General features: G+C 36.0%; 6 protein-coding genes across 6 annotated transcripts; 3 read left to right on the forward strand and 3 right to left on the reverse strand.

Annotated features, from left to right (window-relative positions):
• Nucleotides 1-181: 181 nt before the first annotated feature.
• On the reverse strand, nt 182-1,120 carry LOC132858562 (olfactory receptor 52B2-like). The gene has a single exon (XM_060888946.1). It carries the CDS (start codon nt 1,118-1,120, stop codon nt 182-184), a length of 939 nt encoding a protein of 312 aa, XP_060744929.1.
• Nucleotides 1,121-6,267: 5,147 nt separating this feature from the next.
• LOC132858563 (olfactory receptor 52N2-like) lies at nt 6,268-7,218 on the forward strand. Its single transcript, XM_060888947.1, has one exon. The coding sequence runs from the start codon at nt 6,268-6,270 to the stop codon at nt 7,216-7,218; it is 951 nt and encodes a 316-aa protein (XP_060744930.1).
• A 3,648-nt stretch (nt 7,219-10,866) lies between these two features.
• LOC132858564 (olfactory receptor 52B2-like) lies at nt 10,867-11,805 on the reverse strand. The gene has a single exon (XM_060888948.1). The coding sequence runs from the start codon at nt 11,803-11,805 to the stop codon at nt 10,867-10,869; it is 939 nt and encodes a 312-aa protein (XP_060744931.1).
• Nucleotides 11,806-15,287: 3,482 nt separating this feature from the next.
• LOC132858309 (olfactory receptor 52Z1P-like) lies at nt 15,288-16,226 on the reverse strand. Its single transcript, XM_060888597.1, has one exon. The coding sequence runs from the start codon at nt 16,224-16,226 to the stop codon at nt 15,288-15,290; it is 939 nt and encodes a 312-aa protein (XP_060744580.1).
• Nucleotides 16,227-18,932: 2,706 nt separating this feature from the next.
• LOC132858565 (olfactory receptor 52B2-like) lies at nt 18,933-19,880 on the forward strand. Its single transcript, XM_060888949.1, has one exon. The coding sequence runs from the start codon at nt 18,933-18,935 to the stop codon at nt 19,878-19,880; it is 948 nt and encodes a 315-aa protein (XP_060744932.1).
• A 3,350-nt stretch (nt 19,881-23,230) lies between these two features.
• LOC132858566 (olfactory receptor 52E4-like) lies at nt 23,231-24,857 on the forward strand. Its single transcript, XM_060888950.1, has 2 exons — nt 23,231-24,166; nt 24,798-24,857. The coding sequence occupies exons 1-2, from the start codon at nt 23,231-23,233 to the stop codon at nt 24,855-24,857; spliced, it is 996 nt and encodes a 331-aa protein (XP_060744933.1).
• The last annotated feature ends 711 nt before the right edge of the window (nt 24,858-25,568 follow it).

Genomic DNA, 25,568 nt, shown 5'->3' on the forward strand with positions numbered 1-25,568 from the left:
TTTCATTATAGCAACTAGACAAAAGCTAACCTTGTTTTGTTTTACATTTTTTTCTTTTTTTTTAATCCTAAAGCATTACATTATAAATATTTAAATAAATAAATGTTGCATTACATTACTTTTTGCAGTATATTGAATTAATTAACATTAAACCTCACACTAAAAATGTGTTTTGGTTGTTTTATGACTGAGATATCTTTTTATGTATGAAAAGTGAAGCGTTCTTTCGAATTTCTTTTGTTTTCAATCCATATATTAGAGGATTCATAAAAGGAGGAAATATCATCACAGACACACCAAAGCCCCTCCTTAAGTACTGGGATACATTCTCAAATCTGTGTGAAATTAAGGCAAATAATGCATTGAATTCTACACATAAGAAAACAACTAGGTGTGTGCCACATGTCTGAAGTGCTTTCCTTTTAGCATCAGATTGTTTTTTAGAGATACAGGTGAATAGGATTTGGATGTATGTGAACAAAACTACAAGCAGTGATACTCCTTGAAGAAAAATTGTAAGAAACAGTCCATAGTAGTTATTTAATCTTACATCCCCACATATAAGCTTCATCAAACTTGGATTATTACAGAAACTGTCTACTATTCTTGTGTTACAAATCTCTTGTCGGTAGCTCAGACCAAGTAGAAAACCAACCAATGCAAAATCTAGGATCCATAATGTAAGGATTATCTTGAACAAGTTATTTGCAGACATTATGGTGTTATATTTCAATGGGTAACAAATGGCAATATATCTGTCATAAGCCATAGCGGTCAGGATAAGAAGTGCTCCTGATCCATACAAGTGTGTCATGAAGGCTTGCACATAACATGCAGAATACGTAATTGATCTATTCTGTGACAGTATACTCGAGATCAGCTGAGGAAAAAAAGCAGTAGCACCTACAATGTCATTGATTGGCATGTTAAATAACAGTATGTACATAGGTTTATGAAGATTATGGTTCAAAGCAATTATTAGAAGTAAGGTAATGTTGAAAAATAAAATGGCACAATATGTAAGGGTTCCGAACATGAACAGTGGTAAATTATAAGCTGGTGAAATGTCCAGTGATTCCAAAGTAAGAAGTGCTGTATATATGGACATATTAGACTCCATTATCGTTGTCTTTGTTGTGTGGCAAAAAAGAAATTACCTAAAAATACAGAAAAATTTGCAAATTCTTACAAAGATTTTCAAAAGCATGGACAGATTTTTAAAGAAAAATAACTATTATAAAAATACAACTAGTTTGCTGTCAACAGTCAACAGTATTTAACCATATATTGCACAATTTAAGTATATATTATGCTCTTTTTAAATGCCCTTCATTTCAGAATAAGGAAAGTCATAATAATTTAGTTCAGCTTGCTGTTTTATAAGTTATCAGTTTATGGCCAGTCCTTTTTTTAAAGCTTGAGTGATCAGATCCATGGATACCTGTCATGGGAAAAAAGCTTGGAAAACTAAGGGCAATAAACCTTCCGGGATTAAACTGCATTCACATCGTGCATCCACTATAATATGACATAATTTTTGGATACTGTATGTCCTGATTAAAATGCAAACATTAAAAGAACATTGAATGGTGGAAACACTGGGTAACCTGTCAAATAAGAAGTCAAGAGTCAAGATTTAGCCTTTAATTGTCACAAGGAAAATGTAAGCACTCAGTAGAACAAAAAATAAAGAAGAAAAATATTTTAAAACTTGATTATATAAAGTTTCACTTTAACACCCAAATGGACCTACAATACTTTTGTACACTAATGGACTCACTGCTCCAATTTTTTTCATGTTAAAGCCTGTCAAGTATGCGCCCAAACCAAAGTCAGCCACCAGCCCCCCAACAAGCTCCTGAAACCACTACCCATATAGTACCTCATTGACCTTGGTCCCACCTCTGTGGACTTCATTACGGACCTTCCTAGATCCATCGGTTACACCACGATCCTTGTCGTCACTGACTTTTTCTCCAAGGCCTGCAGTTTCTTACCTGTAAAAGGCCTACCCACTGCCATGGAAACCGCCCAAGCCTTGTTTCACCAGGTATTTCTTGTATACCCATTTTCTGAGGACATTGTATCAGACCGGGGAACACAATTCACCTCCCAAGTCTGGTGAGCATTCTGCTACATCCTGAACATCAATGTCGGTCTTACATTAAGCTATCACCATCAATCTAATGGACAGGTGGAAAGGCTCAACCAGGAAATCAACCACTATCTCAGAACACTACTACAGATCATCAGCATCAGTGGAGTGTGTTCCTACTTTGGGCAGAGTATGCACAAAATTAGCTCACCCACTCCTCCACAGGCCTAATGATCTTTCAGTATGTACTGGGGTACCATCCCCCCTTGCCAAAAGGCAAAGATGCCTGCACCTCCCGTTCCAATTCGTGTGTGGCACTCCACCCAACACCTCAAATTAAAACTCCCCCGTCACAAACTTGGACCTCGTCTTATCGGCCCATTCAAAATTATTCGCCAAGTTAACCCTGTCACTTATGACATCAACCTATCGCGTCTCACTCATGTTCCATGTCTCCATGCTAAAACCTGCACATAGTTCCCCCAACCAAGGAAAAAACAAAGAGGAACCTCCTCTCCCATTAGACATCGAGGGCTCTCCCGCCTATCAGGCTTAACTCGACTCTAGACGTTGAGGGGGGCGTCTTCAGTATTTCATGGACTAGGAGGTAATGAAAGAGCAATCATGGCAAGTCGTGGGAAATTGGGAAGTCAGGAAGTGGTGGCCTAATGGTTAGAGAGTCTGACTCTTAACTCTAAGGTTGTGGGTTCGAGTCGTGGGTCTGCCACAACTGAGGTGCCCTTGAGCAAGGCACTGAACCCCCCCAACGTTTTTCAATTAGTTTGCCTGTGTTTTCCTGGTTTTGACAATTTTTGCCTGTTTTTGCATGTGCCTTAGAATTACATTTTGGATTTGTTATTTGTGTACAGGGTGTTCTGTAATGGAGTGGTCATACCATTAATTTCTGCCTCAGGCCCAATGTTTCCTGGAATAGGCTTTAGAGCAACAATAACCATGACAATGATAAATTGGTTAATGAAAATGTTTGCATAATTTTATTAATAATTACAGTGCAGTTGGTTAGGAGGTTATGCAGAAGGACATGCTAGCCTAGTGGTTAAGGTGTTGGACTACTGAGTGGAAGGTCATGAGTTTGAATCTCAGGTCCACCAAGCTGCCACTGCTGGGCCCCTGAGCAAGGCCCTTAATGCTCAGGTTTTGCAGTTGCCTTACGCTTTGTCAGGGACGCGGGGATAAAAACAGACCCAAATGCAGGATGGTGTAAAAAGAAAAATAGGATTTATTAAATAAAAAAAAACACAAAACAGGAAATGAGACATGACACACAACAACAACAGACAACAGAGGATTCCGCGACTGCTTAAGGCAACGAAGCTCGACTAAATACTAACAACAATTAGACACATGAGGAACAGGTGTGCAGAGGTGGGGAGGACGAGAAAAGGGCGGGGCAGACATGTGACACAAAACATAAACAAAAGCACCTGGCTAAAGTCCGGGCTGAGTCCTGACAGTACCCCCCTTGAGGCGCGGTTCCCGGCGCGCCAATCCGTCTTAATGACAGTCCCAACGAGGTCCAGGAGGGGGGAGCAAGGCACACGGCGAGGTCCAGGAGGGGGGAGCAAGGCAAACGGTGAGGCAGGTGGGAGGAGCAAGGCACATTGCGAGGCAGGTGGGGAGGGCCGAACGACGTCCACAGCCTAGCAGAAGGGCCGAGCGACCTCCACAGCCGAGCAGAAGGGCCAATCGACCTCCACAGCCGAGCATAAGGGCCGTGCAACATCCACAGCTAAGCAGAAAGGCCAAACGATGTCCACAGCCAGGCAGAAGGGCCGAGCGACGTCCACAGCCGAGCAGAAGGGCCAAGTGCGACCTATGTCGCACCGCAGCCAGACCCACCTCTCGGAAACCAGGAAAGGGGAGGGAGGGCGGTAAAAAAAATTTTGCTTCCACAGAGCAAAATCAAAAGAAATATCAATGGGGCAAAACATGGGCCTGCAACACCCCTCGCGGACAGGAAGTCGAGCGGCGTCCTCCACGGAAACTGGAAGTGAAGCGGTGTCCCTCACTGGAACAAAATGCTGACTGATGTCACCAAAACAACAAGATCCAGGGCAGAAAAACAGTCTGGAAAAAAAAAAAAAAGAAAATACTCCCTCAGAGCTGGTCCAGGCTGACGCTATCCTGCTGGGTCCTAAAGTGGCGGAATCCTTCTCTCAGGGACATGGGGATAAAAACAGACCCAATTGCAGGATAGCGTAAAAAGAAAAACAGGATTTATTAAATAAAAAACACAAAACAGGAACCAAGACATGACACAGGACAACATCACAACAACAACAGACAACGACAGAGGATTCCACGCTGCTTAAGGCAACATGGCTTGACTAAATACTAACAACAATTAGACACAAGAGGAACAGGTGTGCAGAGGCGGGGAGGAAGAGACAAGGGCGGGGCAGACATGTGACACAAAACATAAACAAATGCCCTGACATGCTTTGGATTACCTTGCTTTGTTTTTGAAGAACCCTACTGTAAACTATCCCTGTATGTGTCTGCATGTATAAATGGTGCCCTGCATTTTTCTTTGATTTTAAATAGCCCCTAGTTCATGGTAGAATCACTTTTGGCAACAATCACAGTTAAAAGTTGACTAGGACAGGTCTGGGAGGTTTGATACTTCTTACCAAATCTTTCAAGATTGTGCCAGCAATCTGCACAACATGATGCTAATACCATTATGCGCTAATTTGGAGAGGATTCTCAGAATGTTCAGCACTGTTCCAGTTTGCTAAAGAAAATGTTTCAACAGTTTCCAACAATTATTTCAACATGGCAACATAAATGAACCAGTTGGTTACTTGGTAACCAGTTTGCCTATACAAAAAATTAAACCAGGCTTGAAAACCCATCTTTATTATGTAAACACCAAATTACTGTGGATTTCGTCAAGGTAAACCCATTAGAACTTAGATAAAGCATGACTGCACACAAACTAAAGCATTGTTTAAGTAATTTGGTTAATTCATTCTTTTAGTAATTTGGATGTCTGATTTGGGTTATTGTAATGCTGACAGGTGAAATTCCTTTTCATCTTAAACTTACAAGCAGACAACTGGTTGATTGTGCACTAAAATCAACTGGTATTTGTAGCTATTTATGATTCCTTTGACTATGATAGAAGCTCCAATTCAGCATGATGATGCCGCCGGTTTAGAGATTTTCTGTTGATCTGACCTTTTTGATTTTTTCTCATTAGGCCATAACACCCTACCATCTAGCCCTGACATATAAAGAATATAAAAGATTACGATCTCACTTTATGAAGGTGTTGGTGCTGCTTTAAACAGCAGTGCCAGTTTATGGAGGTGGGGATCACTGAACAAGCTTGGAGGTAACTTATACTGGTTAGTGTCCAAGGGGGTACATACCACACTTTGGTTGATTTCAGACAGGATCAGCCCTCTATTCACCAACGCTTCAATGTCAGGCTTTGGGTACATCACATCAAGAGAAGCTGAGATGTGTGCAAGAGGATGTTCACAAAAACATAGTATCAAGTTGGCAGTTAGTCCCCACCTCACCCATTCACTTATTTTGGGAAAGAATTGTCTGGAAGTTTTGTTTACATATTTAAAAAAAAAGAAAAGAAAAACCCAGAATTTTCAGACAGACATCATGCTGGATGTTGTAAATGTAAAGAACATGGCTAAGCCACAAACATACAGAAATAGACATCTCACATAAGGGATTCCACATCTTTCACTGAAGCTATTAATCTAATGAAAATTGTGGTGGCCCAAAACGAAATGGTGATGATGATGATGATGATGATGATGATGATGATAATGATGATGATTTGTGTGACAGTGTAAGTTTATTGTCTAATTTTCTTAATACACAAAACCTACTTAATGGGCTTTAAGCTAACATGTATCCTGAGTCCTATTGTTAACCTAGTCAGTAAACATTGCTGATATCCTCTGGTGTCTTGCGTGTTCTGTGGAGGACACACATGCATATAAATGTATCATGTCATTCACATTTATCAACTCAACTAGATGATCCTTTACAAGGTAAAGTTAATATAACGGACGTATCTATTGCTTAGCAGTAATTAAATTGATTGTGTAATCAAAATTGTGAATATGGCATATTATAGGGACATGTGCACACAAATCAGTAACTTTTTTTTCAACAGATTCTGAATGGAGCTTCAAACTTGGAACAACACATTTAGTTTCACTCTTCAAATTGCTAAGTTAGATGTCTCACCAGAAGCAGTTCATTTTGTATTTTTGGCTGGATGTTTGATTTATATTTTTGCTGTATGTTGTAATGTAACAATTTTAGCATTGATTGTTACCCAGCAAAGTCTTCACAAACAAATGTTTTACATTTTGTTCAGCCTTCCTTTGACAGATCTAATAGGAATCACTTGTGCACTTCCAAGGGTGCTTGTGGATATTGTAGCTCAAACAAATGTGGTCTATTACCCCACATGCGTCCTACAAGCCTTTTTGCTTCATATGTATGGCGGTAGTGTACTTTTTATCCTGGCAGCCATGTCATTTGATCGCTACATAGCGATATGCAAACCGCTCAGATATAATTCAATAATGAATCATTATACAGTTTGTGGAGTCATAACTGCTGCTTGGGGCCTTGATTTTGTCTTGATTTTTGTGATGTTTTCCTTACAGGCAAGATTTCCAAAATGTAAGGCATTTATTATGAATGTCTTTTGTGATAATTCATCCTTGCTACAGCTGTCATGTGATGGTGATTTTACTGTGAACAACATCTACGGGTTAGGAATAACAGGACTGATGCAGGTCATTAGCGTGAGCATTCAAGTATTCTCTTATGTACAAATCCTTAAGGCCTGCATTTATCATACACAGCCTGATGCCAGACTTAAGGCTTTAAACACATGTTTAGGACAACTAAGTTCATTTATTATGTTTGAAATAGCTTCTACTACTGCAATACTTTCGTATCGTTTTCAGAATGTACACCCCAATGCACGAAAGATATTTGGTATGTTGACTTTTACAGTCCTTCCAATTGTTAATCCTATTTTGTATGGGGTAAAAACAAAAGACATTAGAAAAGCGTTCTTTGTAGTTTTAAAAAAACAAAAGGTTATGTTCACTTAAAAGAAACATGTTAGACATTCGTCCATAAATCACTGTTATATAAAACAATGTATTTACAACAAATTTATGGAGACGAATTTTGCTGAGTTAAACATGAAATTGCCATTTTACTTTGTTAAACTATTTTTTATGCCATGAGGAATATACTGATCTTATTTGGATATAATAGCTCAGTGGTTAAGGTGTTGGATTGCTAAACAGAAGGCTGTGAGTTTGAGTCCCAGGTTCACCAAGCTGCCTGATTAAGGGCCTTTACTGTCAATTGCATAAATTTAAGTCACCCTAGATGAGGGTGTCGACCAAATTCTGTAAATGTATTTGAGGGTTTTTTGGGAATTATTTTCACCTGAAACCATTTTAGTGGTGAAAAGCTATGAAAAGGTTATTATTTAATTAAACTCTAGATAGGAATTAAATTTTACACTGTATGTTAGTAGAATTTTAACTCCTCAGGAGTACTCAGGAGAACTCCTGAAAAGAGCTGAAAATTCAACTCTCAGAAAAAAGTTTATTTAACTTGCTAAATGTGCGTCAAATGTAGTCAGAATAAACTGAATGAGAATTTATTCAAGAGGCCACAGATTTCTTTGATTTTTTAGCAGAAACCAATAATGTATATATACAATATATGTGTGTGTGTGTGTGTGTGTGTGTGTGTGTGTGTGTGTACTGTATGTGTGTGTGTTTATTTTATGTACTATGTTGTACCATATACCATACAGAATAGTTTTAATAAAACTAGGTAAAAGTTAACATCCATGTTTACATACAAAGATGAAAATTCTGTTAATTTCCTGGTTTAATAAATCATTCACTTGTCCATCAGGAAAGAAAAAAAATGTGAAAAATTTAGGACCTTAGGACACAGTTGTCATCATCAAAATGCATTAACTGTTTTGGTAATTAACCCTTCAGGGATTTTGAAAATGACCTAAAATTTTAGAGATATCTACCTTGGCTATGATGAAAACAAACGTTGTATAAACTTTAGTAGGTCCTTCTTATTTGACTGACATCCATATGGACCAATTGCAGAAACATTTGGCTAACAAAACCTCACTTCCCCACCACCACTTTGCGATTTTAAGTGTTTAAGTGTTTTCTCATGGATAATCTGGATTTAGCTTAGAATTTATCAATCATAAATTATCATGAGCAATGTTTAAACCTATTATAATTAAAGCTTGAAAGTGGCTTGTGTACCAATCACTGCCATGATTAGCAAAACACAAAATACTTATCATCTGAAAGAAACTGAATGTCTCAGATAAATTTTCTTATATTCTGTTTTTTGTTTCTGTCAGCTGTAGACAAATTTCACCTCACAAAATGAGATCTTACATGTTCAGAATGTTGAAGTTTCAGATGTATTCATTAGAGCAGCATTTAAAACATGAACTAAATAAACAGTTGAATCTTGAGACCCCGATTTCTACATGGTCATCTTCTACACTAGAAACCAATGCATCAACAGTATCATTCAACAGGGACAAAATTTAATAGCTAATTATTATTGTTACTGATGAGGCTGCATCCTTCTGCATTGCTATCAGTTTAGCCCCATTTCCTATACTAACTGGCTAATTAATAAATGTACTCTTAGACGTAATCATTTTATATAGTTATGAATGAATTGTCATGGTCATTGTTATTGTCATTGTTCATTGCTCTTTATTCATTGTTAACAGTGGTGGCTCAAGTGGTTAAGGCTCTGGGTTGTTGGTCAGGGTTCAAGACCCAACACTGCCAAGCTGCCACTGTTGCGCCCTAGAGCAAAGCCCTTAACCCTCCTTGCTCCAGGGCTGCTGTATCATACCTGCCCCTGTGCTCCGACCCCAATCTCCTCAGTTGGGATATGTTAAGAAAACAATTCCACTGTGCTGTAATGTATATGTGGTGATAATAAAGGCTTTCATTCAATTCAAATGAATAATAATTTCGCATCTAAATACAGTGACTATCAGTTCTGGAGGGGCAATTCCACCCTTCTTGTTAAGCCATGTATTCATGCTTTTTTTAAATGTATGTCTTTGTCTAATTTCCTGAAGCACATTTCACATTCCATGCTCTGTATGCGCCATTAATCTGATCAGGTGATTTAAATGATGTCAAAAGAATGTTACAATACACTAGCTCCAATCACAATTAAACACAAACTGCATGAAAATGTATTTCTTATAACAAACATAAACAGAAGGTTTCATCACATAACTGTTTGGTCTGCAACATCATTTTCAAAAAGCAGCCAGGTTTATTGAGATTTTGCACACAAGTACAAATTTTAAACATTTAAACATTTTTTATTTTAAAAAGTAAATGATTTAGAGGGGCACTGCTGACACACTGCACTGTGATTAAGACTCTGAATTACTGATCAAAAGGTGCAAAGTTAAAATCCCAGCATGAACAAGCTTGCACTATTGGGTCCTTGAGCTTGGCATGCACTGGATAGTTGTAGAGATTGGTGAGAAAATGAAAAAATAAAACATGGAGAGGTCAATCATCATACAATAACATAGATCATTAAGGAGAATATTGTATTAATAATACAATAAGAAACAGACCCAATGCTAATATAAGGAACAAGACAAAAAGAAAATAAGTTAAAATACACTTTTACATTGAAGAAGAGACCATATATTGAAAAGTTCTTTTGAAGCCTAAGGCATGACTCCAAAAACCTTAATCATTTTTCTGTTAATAAATTAATTCTATAAATATTGCATTGACTTTAAAAATGTAGCACCCTGAACGCCCAGGGAACTTAGGTGCATACAAAGAAAATTCACTACAGTAAGCATAAGATAGTAGAAAAACACATTAAACTTTATTTAACAAAGCATTAAAATAATTTGGTTCATTCACCCTGACCGGAAACAGCCCACAAGGGCAGCCTCCTTCAAATGGTATAATCAACAGACAAAAGATAATGGAGCTTCCTACAGGGGAGAGTAATTTCATTACAAACTGTACAAACACCACAACCTCAACCCCATAAACCCACCATAAATCATTAGTGATACCCAATCAAAATAAATACATCGCACAATTACAGTAGGCACACACAACCTGTTGGGGCTCCATCAATCCCTGCCTCGGATTCCCCAAAGAAGTGGTGGGAAGATACCCAAGAGGTTTAACCAAAGGGTACAGGAAAAACCCAGAAAATCAATGTACTTAAAAATAAAAAATAAACAAAATCCCCTAGCCAACAATTAAACCAAATTAAACCTAATAATTCAAAAAGAGACAAACACGAGCTGGCTAGGGAATTAACATACATTCACAACAGGGAGCAGTCAGCTTTACCAAAAAGAAAACCCAAAAGAGAACAGCGAATAGTCACTATCATCCGACAACCTTAGCAAAGCAAAACCAAGTAAAATCCACAATGATCCTGAGTTTCAAACTATCACATGCTAAAAACAGAATAAAATACTTATACAGGGGAAAATACACCGGGACTCCCGGTCCCACACAGCTACAAGCCGAGCAACGGGACCCCACCTGCCCTTCACTTTCGCCTGTCCTTTAAATAAGTGCGGCTTATTAGCAATCTGTAATGGGGTTAGAGACCCCGCCCTTCTTTGATATCTTGCTACAAAAAGAATATTAGCACTAAGCACCACACTTACATATCGCTTTCTGTTATGACTGAGATATTCTTTTACGGAAGAAGGCAGTAATATTCTGTTGAATTTCTTTTGTTTTCAATCCATATATTAGAGGATTGAGAAAAGGAGGAACTATCATCACACATGCACCAATAACTTTTCTTAAATCCTGTGGTACATTATCAAATCTGTGTGAAATTATAGCAAACAGTGCACTGAACTCTAAACATAAGTAAACAACTAGGTGAGTACCACATGTCTGAATTGCTTTGCTTTTTGCATCAGACTGTCTTCTCAAGACACAGGTGATTAGAATTTGCATATATGTGAAAAACATTAGAAACACTGTTAGACTGTGGTGCAAAACTGTGATAGTCAGTCCATAGTAGTTATTCAGCCTTATGTCCCCACATATTAACTTCATCAAACATGGATTATTACAGAAACAGTCCACTATTCTTGCACTACAAATCTCTTGACGGTAGCTCAGTGCAAGTAGAAAACCAATCATTGCAAAATTTAGGATCCATACCGTAAGGATTATTTTCTGCAAGTTATTTGGTGACATCAAGGTATTGTATTTCAACGGGCAGCAAATTGCAGTATACCTGTCATAAGCCATAGCAAGCAGAATGAGAAATGCTCCATTCCCATACAAGTGTATCAAGAAGGCTTGGACATAGCATGCAGAATAAGTAATTGATCTATTCTGTGACAGCAAATTAGTCAGGATCTGAGGAAAAAGAGTAGTGGCACCCACAATGTCATTGAGTGGCATGTTAAATAACAGTATGTACATAGGTTTATGAAGTTTTTGGTTCAGAGCAATTGTTAGCAGCAATGTAATATTGAACAACAAAATAGCACAATATGTAAGGATTCCAAACATAAACACTGGTAATATATAAGGTGGTGGTATATCTATTGGTTCCAAAGAAAGTAGAGTCGAATATATGGACATATTAGAGCTCATTATACTTCTCGTTACTGTGTGTCAAGTAGGAAAGATCTGAAACAGAGAAAAATGTTATGTATGCACAGGTTTTCAAAAATAAGCACATATGTTTATTTTAAATTAAATAACTATTTTAAAAATACCTTTAGATTGTTTACCTCAAATCTCCGATCACGGTATTAAGCAAAATATTACAAGTTAATACAGCAATTTAATGTTAATGTATGAGCTTCTCAGATGCTTGTCCTTTTAGAATATCCTTGTAATTTACCTCTACCTGCCATTTTATATATATTAGGAATTCATAACCAGTCCTTTGCCCGAGTGACATCATTTCATGACTCATTGCCTTCGGAAGACCTTTGGGTAAGCTAATAGGTAAGAAGGAATAGACAAACATAATGGGATTAATCACTTCAGAACCTGTGATGTCAAATGGCGAAATAAGACAGATATATAACTTTTTAAATATATCTAGAGATACAAAAAGATAATGAAATATTTGCCTTTATTTCAAGTGTCTAATATAGAAGGAGAATACTTAAGGCAATTTGATTTAGATGTAAGTGTTATATACTCATTTTAGATATATTAAAAGATTGATTGTAATGATTTGCCATGGGAAAAACTTAGATGTGGCTGCTTTTAGTGATATTCATTTTGAAGATTTCCAGCACTAGGGAAAGGGAAATAGTGAAAAATAACCAGCCTGCTGCACACAATTTAATGGAGTATAAAATTTTGTTTGCCTTTAAAATGTATTTAAAATGGATTCAATATTTTATGAAGTAAAAAAGTAAGGAAGTATATTTTTCAGCACACACTTCTAGGTTTAAGGCACTGCAACGCTTCCAGGGCAGCAGCCATTATTTACAAAGCACTTCGAGGGTAACTGCCATTTTAAGCATGTTGCCAGATGATCTCTTCAATTTTAATTGTGTACCTGAGAGCTATCCCACTTAAACCTGAGTCTCTGGCTATTTTCAAGCGGCGGTTGAAGACCTACTTATTCAGGAAACACTTCAACTACCACTTCTTTCCTTATCTTTTGCATTTATAAAAAAAAAAAAAAAAAAAAACACCTTTGACACTTTCATTGTAACTCTGAACAAATGTTTTAAACTCATGGTATCTTAAGTATGTAACTTAGTGATCCAGCATTAATGTATTCAATGTTAGAGATTTAAGCACTTATGTACGTCGCTCTAAGGGCGTCTGCCAAATGCTGTAAATGTAAATGTAAATGTAACCTTCTGTGCTGCCTTGCCTCTTACTGACCCTGTCTGTTCCCTGTTCGCCTGAATTATTGGACTGTCCACTGATCTGGATTTCTGAATGCTCTGCTTTGCGGTGTTTGCCAGTCGGTTTGCTGGATTACTGTCTGTGACACTTTTGTTGAATTTTCTAGCTTTTGTAGTTTTCAAAGCAAATACTGTCAAGAACTTGTACACTCTAACTCTTATGTCCTCCACCTTCGAACTTGTCCAGGGTCCACTTTCTTCTCCAAATTGTACCTGTGCAACACCTACCACCTCATGAGTATCCAGGAGGTGGACAAATGGTAGATGGCATACAACACAGGCCACAGGCTACTATGAGTACCTGGTTATGCAATTCGGCCTCAACATTTTGGTGGTATTCCAGGCACTTATAAATGACATGCTGGGGGACATGCTAAACCATTATATTTCTGTCTACCTGGACAATGCCTGTTTAAGAACCACCTATATATCAATGCAAAGAAGGCAAATTCCATGTCACTAGAACCAGATTCCTAGTATTCATACTCTCAGCTCACATTTCATGCCTGGCTCCAAGCCAGCGAGCCAGGCTTCTTACCCATTTAAAGTTTGAAAATAGGTTGAGATCATTTCAGCCCCAATGCCTCTAATCATTAGCGTTACCGGATAAAACTGAAAATTTTCTCGGGTGTCAGAAATCCTGAGGGAAAGTTTGGAGGGAGCCAGCTACCAGCAACTAGCTTTTGCCCTTACAACCAGGGCGGACGACTGATTTGCACGTCAGGACTGCTCCTGCGTTCACCGGCCTTCACTTTCATTGCGCTGTGGGGTTTCGAGTGAGAACACTCTGGGCCATCTGACTCGCGAGCACATTGGTCTCCTTGGTCCGTGTTTCAAGACGGGTTGGTTGGTGGCCAGTGTCGCCGCAGACCCTGGGCGCCCCTGGTCATGGGCCTATCCCCGCTGATATGTATATGATTCTTACATTTTCTGTGAATATAATTGCAGGTAAGAGCTATAGTGAGAGGGGAAAAAGGCCGTATTATGCTGGGTCTGGGAAATCATTTAAGTCAGTCATTTAGATTTGTTGCTGGAGTGTCTCAAACCAAATGTCACTTGTTCAGCTGTCACTTGGCAGGGTTGCTGAAAATAAATGACTGATGGTATATATGTCTCTTTCTATGAGTGCTTGGTTGATTTTCTACCTAATGCCTTATTTGCCTCCCCTATTTGCCTTTAAGTTATTTCCTGTTAGTACACTATATAAAGTGCATGACTACATACTTTTATTTTACAGGTGCATTTATGCTAATGAAGACTGCTTGAAGCTTGCTTGAAGCAAAGCTGCTTGCTGATATATATGATATAGAATTTACAGTTACCTGAATTTACTATAATAATGATCATTTGTCAAGCCTAGCACAATCCATTATTAAAAATGTATCCTGGACATCTTTATCATGTATAAAAAAGTGGATGTTACAGTAGCTCCAATCAAGATTAAACTCAAGTGGAATAAAAATATGCATATACCAAAGAATGTTTTTTTTTGTTTGTTTTTTTTTCTCTTCATAATTGTGATTTTGCGGTACACTGTTCATGGACACATTGTAATGATTTTGTTCAAATCAGGTAAATGTTTATTTTTAAAATAAAATATTTTCTTGTGCATGCTGGTTACACTGAAAAGGAATGCATTAAATCCTAGCAGCCAGAAACTCTCACTGTTGTGCATTTTTCTGGGTATTATATTTCTACAGATGTGTGACAAAGTAGATTGAAATCATGTTTTTTTCCCCATTATAATAAGTGGAAGAACTGTACTGGAGGCATGAACACCATTCTTCCACAATTTATTCCCTTAATTGGTGTTAGTGGTGAAAAGAGATATTTTATAGGTCTCTCTTATAGGAGATAAGTTGCACAGTCTATAGTATATGACTTATGTCATCTTCAACACAAAATGCATTAAAATTATAGCATTTATTTTGAGTTTAAACAGCAGGAATAACATGATAACCACTGTCCAGTACTATTTGTATGTACTAGAAGTATAATTCAATATGTAATTTAAAGATAACAGAACTGTAAATATTTTTATTATATTGGAAAATCTGTGCAAGAGAGAATTATTATTTGATTATTATTTATTACAATGAACTGGAAGGAGCTTTACGGAACATAATGCATAATTCCAAATAACTTTTTCATTCATCTTCAAATTAATAGCATTAATCATCACACTAAAATATTTTTCTGTCATGATGGAGATGTCTTTTTACGGAAGAAAGCAAAAATCTTCCGTTGAATTTCTTTTGTTTTCAATCCATATATTAGTGGATTAATAATAGGAGGAAATATCATCGCACATGCACCAAAGAGCCTTCTGAAGTACTGGGATACATTCTCAAACCTGTGTGAAATTAAGGCAAATAGTCCACTGAATTCTACACATAAGAAAACAATTAGGTGTGTACTGCATGTCTGAATAGCTTTGCTTTTAGCATCAGACTGTCTTTTATAGACACAGGTGTATAAGATTTGGATGTATGTAAATAACATTATAAACAGTGTTATACATTGGTGCACAGCTGTAAGAGACAGTCCATAGTAATTAGTCACATTAATGTCCCCACATATAAGCTTCATCAAACTTGGATTATTACAGAAAGTGTCTACTATTTTTGTGCTACATATCTCTTGACGGTAGGTCAGACCAAGTAGAAAACCAACCTCTGTAAAAGCTATGGACCATACAATAATGATTATTTTTAGCAAGCTGTTTGGAGACATAATGGTGTTATATTTCAATGGATAGCAGATTGCAATATACCTGTCATAAGCCATAGCGGACAGAATAAGAAGTGTTCCAGACCCATACAAATGTACCAAGAAGGCTTGTATGTAACATGCAGAATACGTGATTGATCTATTCTGAGATAGTATACTCGAGATCAGCTGAGGAAAAAAAGCAGTGGCACCTACAATGTCATTGACTGGCATGTTAAATAACAGTATGTACATAGGTTTATGAAGTTTTTGGTTCAGAGCAATTATTAGCAGTAATGTAACATTGAAAAACAAGATAATGCAATAGGTAAGGGTTCCAAACATGAACACTGGTATAACAGAAGTCAGTGAAATGTCCAGTGATTCCAAAGTAAGTAGAGTTGTATATATGGACATATTAGAGCTCATTGTCCTTCTTTTATATTAGACCTAAAATAGACAAGAAAATAATACAAAATATTAGACAAATTAGTATCAAACAAGTATCCCCTTAAGCATCTAGACCTAATACTTAAAAACCACAAATGTTAACTAAAGAACTAATTTAAAATTATAAAACATGTTGGGGTTGATGAAGTGTATCATTCTTAAAGTGTTCTTAAGCGTTTCATTCTTTTTTTCTGATCATGCATAGCTTGCCTATCTTGCTAACATTTCAGTGGATTTTGCACACACTCACACTTACTCTCTCTCTCTCTCTCTCTCTCTCTCTCTCTCTCTCTCTCTCTCTCTCTCTCTGATCTGAAAAAAGGGCAATGGCACCCATAATGTCATTGATTGGCATGTTAAATAACAATATGTACATAGGTTTATGAAGTTTTTGGTTCAGAGCAATTGTAATATTGTACAATAAAATAGCACAATATGTAAGGATTCCAAGCAAAAACACTGGTAATATATAAGGTGGTGGTATACATATTGGTTTCAAAGTAAAATTAATTGAATATATGGAAAGCTCATTGTCCTTCTCATTACTGTGTAGCAAGAAGGAAAGTTCTGAAACAGAGAAATATGTTATGTATGCACAGGTTTCTTAAAATAAGCACTTTTTTTTATAAATATTTAAAAATTTACAAATACATGTAATTGCTTGCTTACCTCAAATCTCTGATCACAGTATTTAGCAAAATATTACAAGTACAAATATTACAAGTTAATTTAGCAATTTATTGTTAATGTCTGAGCTTCTCAGATGCTTGTCCTTTCAGAACATCAGTGTAATTTACCTCTACCTTACATTTTATATACATTAGGAATTCATGACCCGTCCTTTTTAATGCCCAAGAGACCCCATTTCATGACTAATTGCCTTTGGAAAACCGTTGGGTAAACAAATAGGTAAGAATGAAAAATCAAATATTATGGGATTAACCACTTCAGAATCTGCCTCTAATATGATTTACTGATTTTACTTTTGGTAAAATTCAGATAACCTTGCCTGTTAACAGAGAGCTCTGGCTGACCTATAAACCTTTGCTCTTTTGAGTCACTTACTGTACATCACACAAAGTGTACAGTAAGCATATTTCAGGTAAACTTGTAAACTAATACTGTTGTTTTTTATCATAAATAAAACTTTTGCCAGCCACTGACGGAAGACTATATTTCGTGCGGCTTGTGTGTGGAGGCATTTGCGATGCTGTCACAATATGCACATATAAATTATGACCTGCAAAATTGACCTTAATTATCCCCCAGAAGGACAGGGTTACTGATAAGACAATAGAAAATCTTGTCTTTATTTCTAGTTTCTAACTATGTTGTCATGACAAACTTTGATGTTGGCTTGTCGGAGCAAATATTCCCAAAGGGATGCTAGGGTGCAAATACTTTTTGAGGCGAGTGGATATGAGCATGTGACGTCACCCAAATTACCTTTTGTGGTAATTTTATATTTTGGGCTGGGGCTGCACCAGACATCTTGTGACATCTTCCAAATTCCATTGACACAATTCCCCTCATTGTGCTGAGTGTTTTGATATATCACATGTCCATTTTGTGGTACTTTTCTATTTTGGAGGCGGGGCTCATGTGATGTAATCCGAATATCCACGAGGAAGTTCCCCTCTTTGTTCTGAGTGTATTGTCACATGTTTATGTTGTGAAAAGTTTTTGATTTTGCATAATTTGGGGAGGGCTGTGGAAAAACCCAAAGGCCAGTTGGTATACCAATTTAAAACTTTGTCCAGAGTATCACCCAAAAGAAGCTGGCCAAGTTCAGTGTAGATAGCTTGAATGCTTGCCGAGTTATAAACCTCAAAATTTTATAATGGGTGTCTATAGCAAAAAAGGCCACTTTGAGACCCGGTACCTTGAGTACCGGAACTCGGATTGCTTAGAAAAAACTTCAGTTGAGGGTCTACGACATATCCGATTTTGGTGCATGTGGCTCGAAAGCCCTAGGAGGAGAAGCAATTAATACATTTTTGTCTAAGGAGAATAAGCAAAACAGAATGTTGGCTTCTACAAGCCAACATAATAAAGAAGGAGAAGACATAAGGCATAAGAATCATTTACTCATTTTTGATCTATTTCAATGGTAAGATTTATTGAATGGCTTTCTTTTTTGTGTAATTTAGTATCATTCTATTTTAATCCCCCCTCATTAAATTAAATAACCTAATAAAGTCAGTTTCGATTTTAGGTCGCAACACGGTAAAATCTAGAAATGCTAAGAAAGAGATGTCTTCAAACTATCCTTTGCATTAGGCAAAATACATCTGTTTAAATTAAAACTGAAGAATAAAACAGCAATGTTTATTGAACAGCGGACAATCAGCTGGACATTTCTGGTGTAATAAGATTCTCCTGCATAGCTTAATGTGCTCCATTTTATGAGCATAACCTCTTTTTGCAAGCTATACATATTATACAGTAGTTGAGCAATGGTTAAAGTTGGTAATATCCTCTGGTGAAATATGAGTAACTTGTAAGGTCTTTGGGGGGCATAAGATGATATAAATGGGGCGTACAATGTCCCTCTATTGACACAAGTAGATCTTTTGGTAGGTGAGTCTGAAGTCAAATCTATTAGACAAAAAAAAAACCCACACAGGACAAATACTGTAATAAATGTTTATTAACTTCTCTGTTTATTTCTCCTGCAGGTTCACAATGGAACAACTTTTCAATAACACATTCAGTTTCAACCTTCAGATTGCCAGATTTGATGTCCCTCCTCAAGCTATTTATCCTGTTTTTATCATTGGAGCTCTGATCTATTTGTTTGCTGTGTTCTGTAATGTAACAATTTTAGCATTGATTGTTACCCAGCAAAGCCTTCATAAGCCTATGTTTTACATTTTGTTCAGTCTTCCTTTGGTAGACCTAATAGCAATTACATTTGCTTTTCCCAGAGTTCTTATGGATATTGTAACCCAAACAAATATGGTCTACTACCCGACATGTGTTCTGCAGGGATTTGTTCTTCATTCATATGGCGGTGGTGTTCTTTTTATTCTGGCAGCCATGTCATTTGATCGGTGCATAGCCATATGCATGCCACTCAGATATAATACTATAATGAGTCCATATACAGTTGGCGGTGTGATAGCACTTGCTTGGGGCCTTGATTTTTCAATGATTGTTGTATTGTTTGCTCTTCAGGCAAGATTCCCAAAATGTAAGACATTCATTTTTAATGTTTATTGTAGCAATAGTGCGCTATTACAGCTTTCATGTGCTGGTGACCTTACTGTGAATAATGTTTATGGATTAGCTATAACTGGAGTTATGCAGGGTATTAGTGTGACTATTCAATTATTGTCCTATGTACTAATTCTTAAAACTTGTCTTACAAACACACAAGCCAATGCTAGAAGTAAGGCTATAAACACATGTTTAGCACAAATATTTACATTTGTCCTGTTTGAAATAGTTTCGACATTTACCATACTTTCAAGTCGTTTTCAGAATATACCACCAATTGCACAACAAATAAGTGGTTTGATGATTTTTACAATTCTTCCAGTGGTAAATCCAATTATATATGGAATGAAAACAAGAGAGATTCGAAATACCTTCATCATTGTGCTGAAAAAACGAAAGGTGGCATTTGCATAATTTTTGATGTAAAAACATTTTCTTTTTGTCTTATGCACAAATGCAGTTCTCCGATTCAGTTCTGTCCCCTCTGTAAAACACTGTCAATCTGCTATGACCTTTTCTTCAAATGTTTAATTCAACTCATTAACATGGAACTGGTAATACTTTGCGTGTTTGTAGTTTAATCCATTTTCCTTGTGACAGGGAATGAATGGGTTGCTGGATCTGTCACAGCACAATTTCTGATAGCACTGCTATTGAGTAAGCCAGGCCTTGACCTTACTGTAACATGTCTTTATTTCTCTGGCATGTAATTACCTAAGTACTAAAATAAGGGACACCCCTGCACCCCCAATGTCTTTATGGTATGTGGGAAAAACAAAATAACAGAAGTAAATACAGTGTAGAATTTTTATTCATTTGACTGACAGCAAACAACAGGACAAATTTTGTAATGATAAACTAGTACTATAAATTATATATGCAGAAATACTTTCCTGAAATAATATTTCATTCTTCATATTTTATGAACAAAGGTTAAAGATTCAAGATTTGATAAGTTAAATACACTGTATATATGTATGCATTACAGTACTGTATATAACTTGAAGTAAAATATTTCCTTTAGACTGTGCATATAAATAAACTAAATTTAAATAAATAATGATTAATAAATGAGTAATAAGATGAGATGAGAAGAAATAATATAAAAGAAATGTAATTTTTATGTAGAGAGTAACAGAGTAACAGTACAGAATATGCAAAAAATAATGCATAACATATGCAGTTGTTTTACGTGTAATCACACTAAATATGAGTTCTGTTGGTGTTAGAAATGCTAAACAATCCCCCTTCTTTACTTTAAACATGTCTAGTAAGGCTCTGAAAACTCTATGCATGAGATAAATTTATTTCAAAGCACATTTTTTAGTTTGTTTAATAATTGTTTAAGACTTTTTTTGTGATTTCAGTCTTTATCCTAATCCTGAATGCTGTCATAATGTATATCACAGTGATATTTCACAGCATTTTGGTTATTTCTTTATTAATTTATACTGTAAGTGGAACTTTAAAACTGTGATATCCATTCCAGTTTGTCCCCATTTAAGTTACAACAACTATGAATAAAATTACACTGCATGATTTTAGGAATGCTGATCCATCTACTGTATGTGTAATGGTTATTTGTTATTGATTAAATATTTCATTTCCCCCCAAAACTAGAGTATGACGTTCCTTCAATTATATTCCATTTTATTATTTATCAATGTAAGATTTTATTTCTCTGGATTAAGATAGTTAAGAATAGAAGTTTTCTTACCTCTATTAACCTTTTCATGCATAGATGTCACTATTTAAAAGCCATTTTCTGGCTATTGCAAATATTTCAGCAGTATAACATTATACCAGATAACATCCACTAGAGGGGGTCATTAACTCAATACAGGAAAAAGTCTCAGGCCTTGTGGTAACTATTTGTAATTACCAAAAAATGCCCTGATGTTTAAGGTGACTGAAATAACATCTGATGGCTGACCACAGTAGGTCAGTATATCTGTACAATACTTCTATTAACCCTGTACTACACAGCATTGCCTTCAGTCAACTGAAAGCTTTCTTAAGCCCAATTCCCCCCACTAAGGCAATAGTATATACTTTGTTAATCCTATATAAAATTACGTTAACTGTCAATTAAATATATATCTGCATGTATGAGGTGTATAGTAGCTTTTTCTAATGCTTATGATTTTTTTTTTATTTTTTGCATGTTAAGAAATTACTTTTTTTGTTTTCCTCAGGGCAGCATTGTGCATTAAGGGTACTTCTTAGGGATCCTTCTGCTGACAATGTCTTTTGATGACATCACAAATTATCACATGCATTTAACGCAGTATAAACCCTTAAAATATTTTTATTCATGTTTTACAGTAGTTGATTTTACCTCTTTTAACACATTTAGGGAGAAAATGGACATAAGATTGTTTTATGGAAGACAAGAGCATGATCAGCATGTTAGGCAAATCTCATCTGACAGTGAGATAGACAGTGACAGTGAAGATGAGGGAATGGACTGTTTATTTCTGTTTGTTTGTTTGTTTGTTTGTTTTGCTGTGCATTCACTGGCTTTGGAAACTTACTGTTTTGTATGTTTTTATTTGTATGTTTTCCAAAAAAAAATCACGTCTTGGCTCTGGCTGGGCCACTTAAGGACATTCACAGAGTCCCTCAATCCTGACTAGTCTCCCAGGTCCTTCCACTGAAAAACAACCTGACAGCATGATGCTGCCACCACCATGTTTCACTGTAGGGATGGTATTGGCCAGGTGATGAGTGGTGCCTGGTTTCCTCCAGACATGACACTTGCTATTCAGACCAAAGAGTTCAAAATTTGTTTCATTTGTGGGTTACACAGTTTATAAAACTTTAATTTTAAGCATTTTGAATTCTCTCTTTATTTGGCAACAGTGATGTTTCTATGCTTTCCGTCAACACAGTTACCTAAACCAAAGCATGCTCATGTTCAGTGGCTGCTGAAAAGGCTGAATTGAAAGTTGAGCAGAATGAAGGCACTACATATATATGGCATATAAGTTTTCTGAATATCAACATCAATATTATTATCATAAAGTATTTAGTATTCCTGTTTGAATACACACCAGTTTTCTGCATTGTGGACATAAATAAGTAATGGTGTGGGTCTTCAGAATCCTTCTGCCATCTCTTTTATTTCCAACAAAGAGACTAAATGTTTCTTTCCGGATTAGCAGTGAGAGTTAAATTCTAGGCAAACTTGAGTTTCAGCTTTCCAAACACATTTCTGACACTTTACCAACAGTGAGATGCAGTACTTGATACTGTATAAGAAATGGTAGATATAAAATGGTAAAATAGTAATCAGATACAGTGAATGAATGAGTGCTTAAGCAGTATTGTATTGTATAATATCATACATTGTCTGCTAATACTGTGTCATCATAGTATTATTGTATATGTATTTTTTTGTCACAACAGACTTTATTTCATTTTTCAGACTGGAGCAGTTCCCTGAGTTTCATTTCTCGTGTCATGTCGTACTTCATATCTTATCTTATGCTAATGTTTATATACATCAATTATTGCTAGGTATACATTTTATGTTTGAGACAACATTCAAGTTGTTAATATCCTCAGGTGACATATGAATCATTTGCATAGTCGGTGGGGGACAGAAATTGTTATAAATGTGCCAACCCATTTCCCTCTATTGACACAAGTAGATCTGCTGTAAGGTAAGTCTGTGGTCAAAGCCTTTGTAAACAAAAAACATTATGCATATAGGTGAATCAGTAACAAGGTTTTTTTTTATTAATTTCTCCCATAGGTTCAGAATGGAGCAACTACTTTCCAATAACACGTTCAGTTTCAACCTTCAGATTGCCAGATTTGATGTCCCTCCTCAAGCTATTTATCCTGTTTTTATCATTGGAGCTCTGATCTATTTGTTTGCTGTGTTCTGTAATGTAACAATTTTAGCATTGATTGTTACCCAGCAAAAGCTTCATAAACCCATGTTTTACATTTTGTTCAGCCTTCCTTTGACAGACTTAATGGGAATTACTTGTGCCCTGCCCAGAGTTCTTCTGGACATTGTAACCCAAACAAATATAGTCTACTACCCAACATGTGTTCTGCAGGGCTTTTTGCTTCATCTGTATGGAGGTAGTATACTTTTTATTCTGGCAGCAATGTCATTTGATCGCTACATAGCGATATGCAAGCCACTGAGATATAACTCTATAATGGGTCCATTCACAGTTGGTGGTGTGATAGCACTGGCTTGGGGCCTTGACATTGCCTTGATTGTTGTATTGTTTGCTCTTCAGGCACGAGTTCCAAAATGTAAGACATTTATTTTTAATGTTTATTGTAGCAATAACACACTGTTACAACTTTCATGTGCTGGTGACCTTACTGTGAATAATGTTTATGGATTAGCAATAACTGGAATTGTACAAGGTATTAGTGTGACTATTCAATTATTTTCCTATGTACAAATTCTTAGAGCCTGTCTTTCCCACACACAAACCGATGCTAGGAGTAAGGCTGTAAACACATGTTTAGGACAGATAATTATATTTGTTCTGTATGAAATAGTTACAACCTTTACTGTACTGTCATATCGTTTTCAGAATATACCACTCAATGCACAACAAATATGTGGCATGCTGATTTTCACAATTCTTCCAGTTTGTAATCCAATTATATATGGAATGAAAACAAGAGACATTAGAAATTCATTCATCATAGTGTTAAAAAAACAAAAAGTGGCATTTAAATAAATTTAAAATAAACTCTTTTTCAATTTGGTTCTAATGGCTCTATTAGAATCATTTGCAATCTGCTATCACATTTATATTTATTATTTATAGAAGAACAATATTCTTTTTGTCTACATTGGGCAAATTATTCTATGCTTATCTTTATCTCTAAATGACTGTAAACTAAATTAGAGAAACGTATTTGTATTGTCTATATCTCCAATTTTGTTTGTAAAAAAAAAAGATGATTCTTTGTTCATGTTGTGTATTAAATATGCTTTACATGAAATTGGAGGTTTAAATATCCACATACCTTTGACATTCTCATTGCATCCTTCTTACGTTAACGTTTATATATATTATGTTTATATATAACTTTAAAAAACTTATAAAAGAAAAAAACATAGGTTAGAGTAAAAGTTCTGTCTTCTTTCCTCTGTTATCTAACTTTAACTTGATGATCCAACAGATGAAGAGACAATTAATAATTAATTTAAGATCAACTTCGCAGTGGTTTTGTTGCAATCAAGTCATGTGGCTGATTTTCTTGCAACTATTTTTAACCCTGAAGACAGTTTAGCAGCTCCTTTCAGACTACAATGTCTTGTTTCATCTAACATTCTCATTACAATTCTAGAAACTAATATGTGGGCTGATCATAGTTCAAGCTGGCCAAGGCACAACTATTACAGAATAGTAGAATATAATGTACTTTCTGTAAATAGGTTGTACTTATTGTTTTAGCTCTGAAATATGTAAGAAAAATCTCAGCAGTGGTGGGTCAGGTGAATGGTAAAAGAGATAGATGAGTGATTGTACATTAGTAGTAAATTTGTTTAAAAGGAAAAAAAAGGAAGCTTGTAGATCTAGTCCTACAAACATGAAGTAAGGCACATTGAGATAATCTCTACTTTTTGCAATCATTATTTATTATTTATCAAAATACATCTCTCAACATGAACATGCTGCATGGCATATTCTTTTAGAGACTTTTAGGGAAACTTTTTTGGTAACAATTGCCTTTCTATTTATCAGAAACATACCTTTATTACCATTGTTAAAACACATTTTATTTTAAATAAGTGAAATACATATGTATTAGTCCTTGAGTTTATTATAATCGTATTTAGGAAATATATACGATTGATGAATAGTCATTTCAATGTCAGAATCAGTATTGCTCCCCACTCCCACACGATAACACAGAGCAGCCTATAAGTATGTTACAGTACAACACATAAAATCCATCACACACTCTATCTACAGTAGTTTACCCTTGTTCTGATTGTACACACTTGGACTCAATTATTCATTCACACTCCACAGTATACAAGGAGAAGTGTCCTTCCTTTCTTATTGTTCTGCTAGTGTTTTTCTGATTATATTTATGATTCTTTATTTTTGTTTT

Source organism: Tachysurus vachellii, chromosome 15, assembly GCF_030014155.1.
Source record: "Tachysurus vachellii isolate PV-2020 chromosome 15, HZAU_Pvac_v1, whole genome shotgun sequence".
NCBI classification, from domain to species: domain Eukaryota; kingdom Metazoa; phylum Chordata; class Actinopteri; order Siluriformes; family Bagridae; genus Tachysurus; species Tachysurus vachellii.

Bases quoted from the DNA above. Each gene is read 5' to 3' on its own strand.
- LOC132858562 (XM_060888946.1), bottom strand. From the start codon at position 1,120: ATGGAGTCTAATATGTCCATATATACAGCACTTCTTACTTTGGAATCA.
- LOC132858563 (XM_060888947.1), top strand. From the start codon at position 6,268: ATGGAGCTTCAAACTTGGAACAACACATTTAGTTTCACTCTTCAAATT.
- LOC132858564 (XM_060888948.1), bottom strand. From the start codon at position 11,805: ATGAGCTCTAATATGTCCATATATTCGACTCTACTTTCTTTGGAACCA.
- LOC132858309 (XM_060888597.1), bottom strand. From the start codon at position 16,226: ATGAGCTCTAATATGTCCATATATACAACTCTACTTACTTTGGAATCA.
- LOC132858565 (XM_060888949.1), top strand. From the start codon at position 18,933: ATGGAACAACTTTTCAATAACACATTCAGTTTCAACCTTCAGATTGCC.
- LOC132858566 (XM_060888950.1), top strand. From the start codon at position 23,231: ATGGAGCAACTACTTTCCAATAACACGTTCAGTTTCAACCTTCAGATT. The intron at 24,167-24,797 runs GTGGCATTTAAA...TTACAATTCTAG, and splicing joins TAGTGTTAAAAAAACAAAAA to AAACTAATATGTGGGCTGAT.